Source organism: Cheilinus undulatus, linkage group 10 (assembly GCF_018320785.1).
Source record: "Cheilinus undulatus linkage group 10, ASM1832078v1, whole genome shotgun sequence".
Taxonomy (NCBI): domain Eukaryota; kingdom Metazoa; phylum Chordata; class Actinopteri; order Labriformes; family Labridae; genus Cheilinus; species Cheilinus undulatus.
The window spans coordinates 40732285-40736170 of NC_054874.1; the positions used below are offsets into that span (position 1 = coordinate 40732285).

The following is a 3886-nucleotide window of genomic DNA, read 5'->3' on the forward strand; positions in this document are numbered from 1 at the left end:
TATTAATGTCTCAATTCAGCCATTAAAAAAAGCATGCCAATCAATTCTTGTCAAAATGTTTGTTTACAGAATAAACACAGCAGCGCCATTTAGAAACTAAACTGAAGTACAATACACTCAAGCAAAAGCTCGCATAATGTGTATGATGTCAGAAGTTGCTGCAGACCGATAACAAATGAACCACAGCCCACAGTTGGTCCACAGGCCATAGTTTGAACACCACTGTCCTAGGGGCTACCTGCTCTTTGGCTTACTGGTATGAACTGAATGAACTGTGTAAGCCCTCCAATCAGTCCAATCATGCAGCATGTGTGTGGGTGTGTGGAGGGGAGGGCGCTGATCCTGCAGCAGCAAACTGTAGCTGCAGGTGAAGGCAACCCTCGGCTGTCAGGTGTCAGGACTTCACACCAGAGATTCCTCTGTGGCTGCAGGTAAGGTAATTCATCAGTATTTAGTCTGATGGTGTCTGATTATCTAACTTTGGCAGTAACAGTGCACACATGTATTAGTGTTAGGGTGTTTGATGGCTGCTTCTTCAATTCTTTTTTAATAATTTTTTTTCAGTGTTTTGATAATATTTCTACAGAGTAAAATCTCTTTTATGGTGCAATCTAATAAAACGCCTCATTGTTTTCCTGTTCATATCCTCATTAAGCTCTGAAACAGCTGCTGTACCTCAGAATTCTGAGTCTTTTCTATTTTCTATGCTCTCAGTATTTTCACTTTTTTCAGTTTCTTTTATCCAAGGCTCTTTTAAATAAAGGATTATATCTCTCTTTGACACTGCTTTTTATGTTTTTGTTCAACTTTTAATTCCACTGCATGCTGTGATTAATTCCTTTTAGCTTATTCATATCATCTCTTTTGTTTTATTCTTTTAATTTCCAACTCATACGTGAATTTTTTGTACTTCCTCCTGTCTTATTCATAATCCCTTTATGTCCCCTGCAAATTGTCTTGAAATGTCACAGTCTTCAGCTTTGATACACTCTCATTGTTTCTGCAGGAAAAACAGTAGTTTCCTCTAAAATGTGGGTCTAATAAGGGATTATATGGACTCTTTTAAAGAAGGCAAATGAAAGGGATTTGAGGTTTGTTTTCTAAATCTGTATTTATCCTCTTACAGGTTTTTTTCTGCCAGTTTCATGGCTCTACTAACAAATGTCGCCATCCTGCTGGTGCTGGCTTGTTTCTCCCACCAGCTTGTGCTGAGCAGCTGTCAGAAGAGTCAAGGACGGAGGGGGAGAGGGGTGGACAGGGGACAGAACAAAGACAGGATAGGGCTAAGGGTGAGCCGGCAGCCCAAATCCATCTCCACACAGCCCATTAAAGGCAAAGTGGTCACTAAGGACAAGTCAGAGTGCACCTGGGCAGCAACAGGTGAGGACGTCTTCATCCTTGGTGTCTCCTGCAAGAAGGGAGGGAGGAGCTCCAGCTGTGAGTATGTCTCCAGGCCGACTCTTTGCCCCCAGTATGTTTCAAACCCCAAACTATACTGGAAGCAAATCACCCGGGCTCTGAAGAAGCAGAAGACTTTGTGCCAGGACGGCGCCGCTTTGGTCAGGGCGGGGATGTGCAGAAAAGCTGACAGAGAGGCTCATTTCAGACTAAACACACAGACACAAACTGATCCACCTCCCTCCCCACAGCCTTCACCCGGGGCTGTCAAATCCTGTCAGTCTGAGAACATGAAGCTGGCAGAGGAATACTGCAACAAGTCGTGGCTGAGTGTTTGCACCTTCTTTTTTACGATGGTGCAGGATTATGACTGCTGAGACAGTGAAAAGAGAAGAACTAGCATTAAGTTGTCTCTCCCTGCAGTCGCATCAATGTTTGTCTGAATGAAAAGTCTTTGCTAGCTATTCTACAAAAAATGTATCTATTTTTAAAAACTTTTGTAGATTGCATGCTTCTTAAGTACTTCTTCACATTGTTGAGAGTTTCTAATAAACACACCTGTTATCCAACTCAAATGTTGCTTTCAATTTGCAGGTTAATGGAGAATGTGCTGCAGTTACTTGGCAGAGACAATCACACTGACTTTATTACACACTTATCATGAAGCCAAAAGCAACTTTTCTTTTATTTCAAAGACAATTCCATGAATGCCAAAGCCTTTTCTATCTTCTCTAAAGCTGGTACACAGTCCTGCTGAGGGCTTTTTTCTTGGAGATCAGGGGTGTGAACATGCTGGGTATTGACACAGTAATATGACCAGGAGGACTTGTGACTTCTGGAGACCTTGGCTTGCATACTTTGGCACTGACAGGACTCTGAAAACACAATCTCTGTGTGAAAACTTGTTTAACATCACACGCTCAACTCGCAAAGCCAAAGTGCAGCAGGGTCTTGCTCATTTACAAATAGTTTGTCTTTTGTAACAGGATCATTTCATTATTTTATATTATTTCAGCATCAGGACATAAGTGATGTGTTGTTTGTGAACGAGCATTAAGGACTCATGCTTGATGGTGTGACATTGTTTTATATAAGGGGTGCCATACAGTCCAGCCAGTGATCAGATTTCCTCTGATCTATAAGTGTTTTGAAGAGACAATATATTTCCAAAATAATTACATGATATTTGCAAAATTTTGATAACAAAGTAAAACCTCATTAGACTGTGTAACAAACATTGGCTCCTAAGCCAGATACACTCTGTGCAATTTTGGGTTGTTCCAGGTGACAGATGAGCAATCGTGGTGATATCTTTGGTCGTGGCTCTAAAACGGTCGTCCTATGTCACACTGTGAGATAGGTAAGCAGACAGCTGTTATCATAGTCTTGCAACCAAAGATAGCCTGGGATATAATTCTGCCAGTGTCTGAAATTTAGGGTGACCATTTCACCGCGTGACAGCTGCTATACGACCTACGTTGACTAACCAACCAAATAGAAATGACGTAGCAACAAACATGACACTGGCGCCTACAAACAAGTTAGCATTAGAATCAAGACAATACCAAAAAGCAGAAGTTTGTGGGATTCCAACAAAGAGGAAAAATCTTGATGTCAGATGTTTTTATAAGCATATGAATGCTAGAATTACAGCAACTTTGCTGCTGCTTTGCTTCATTATTTACCAGGGCAATGACTGCTTAGATAGGTGACGTTTATTCATTGCATATTGGCAAACGCCTGCGATTCAGTGTAGTTTAGAGGGAGTTGTCATCGTACAGTCTGCACACATCAAACTTGATTATGTAAGAGATTCATCTTGCACAGTGCATGCCAGAAACTTAAAAAATTGCTAAAAACCCACAGTCTGTCAGAGTTTTTCCAACGTTATTTTCAAATTTTTACTTTCCTCTTGACAATTCTATTTTTTCTTGTCATTAAGACTTTAATCTTTTTTTTTTTTTTTTTTAAGGTTTATTTTTGGGCATTTTGTGCCTTTATTTGATAGAGGAGAGGACAGTGGATAGAGTTGGAAACAGGGAAGAGAGCGGGGAGAGACATGCGGTGAAGGGCCTCAGGCTGGATTCTAGCCCGGGCCGACCGCGTACATGGGGCGCACACCTTATCCATTCTGCCACCTGCACCCCATTAAGACTTTAATCTTAGAGTGCACAGTATTATTTTTTCCTTCACTCCACAAACTGATCCTCTTCTTTATAGTTTTGTTGTTTAAAATGCAAGGATCTACTTTTGTATGTGAAGGGAGTATAAACAAGCCTTTACCTATTCACTCCCATCCACATATTAATAGCAAAGATGCTATATAAAGTGTCCAACAGTATTAATAAATCCCTTTCATACACGTTCACATGCTGTTGATGCAGCAGTTTGGGTCTCAGTGTCTTTCTCCTCAACATGTGACTGTAGGAGCTGTGAGTCAAACTCCTGAACTTCCATTTCCAGCTTAAGGCAACCAACTCTGACACTC

General features: G+C 41.0%; 1 protein-coding gene across 1 annotated transcript; it reads left to right on the top strand.

Moving 5' to 3' along the window:
* The first annotated feature begins 1145 nt into the window (after positions 1–1145).
* Positions 1146–1775, top strand: fgfbp1a (fibroblast growth factor binding protein 1a). The gene has a single exon (XM_041796815.1). The coding sequence runs from the start codon at positions 1146–1148 to the stop codon at positions 1773–1775; it is 630 nt and encodes a 209-aa protein (XP_041652749.1).
* Positions 1776–3886: the final 2111 nt, after the last annotated feature.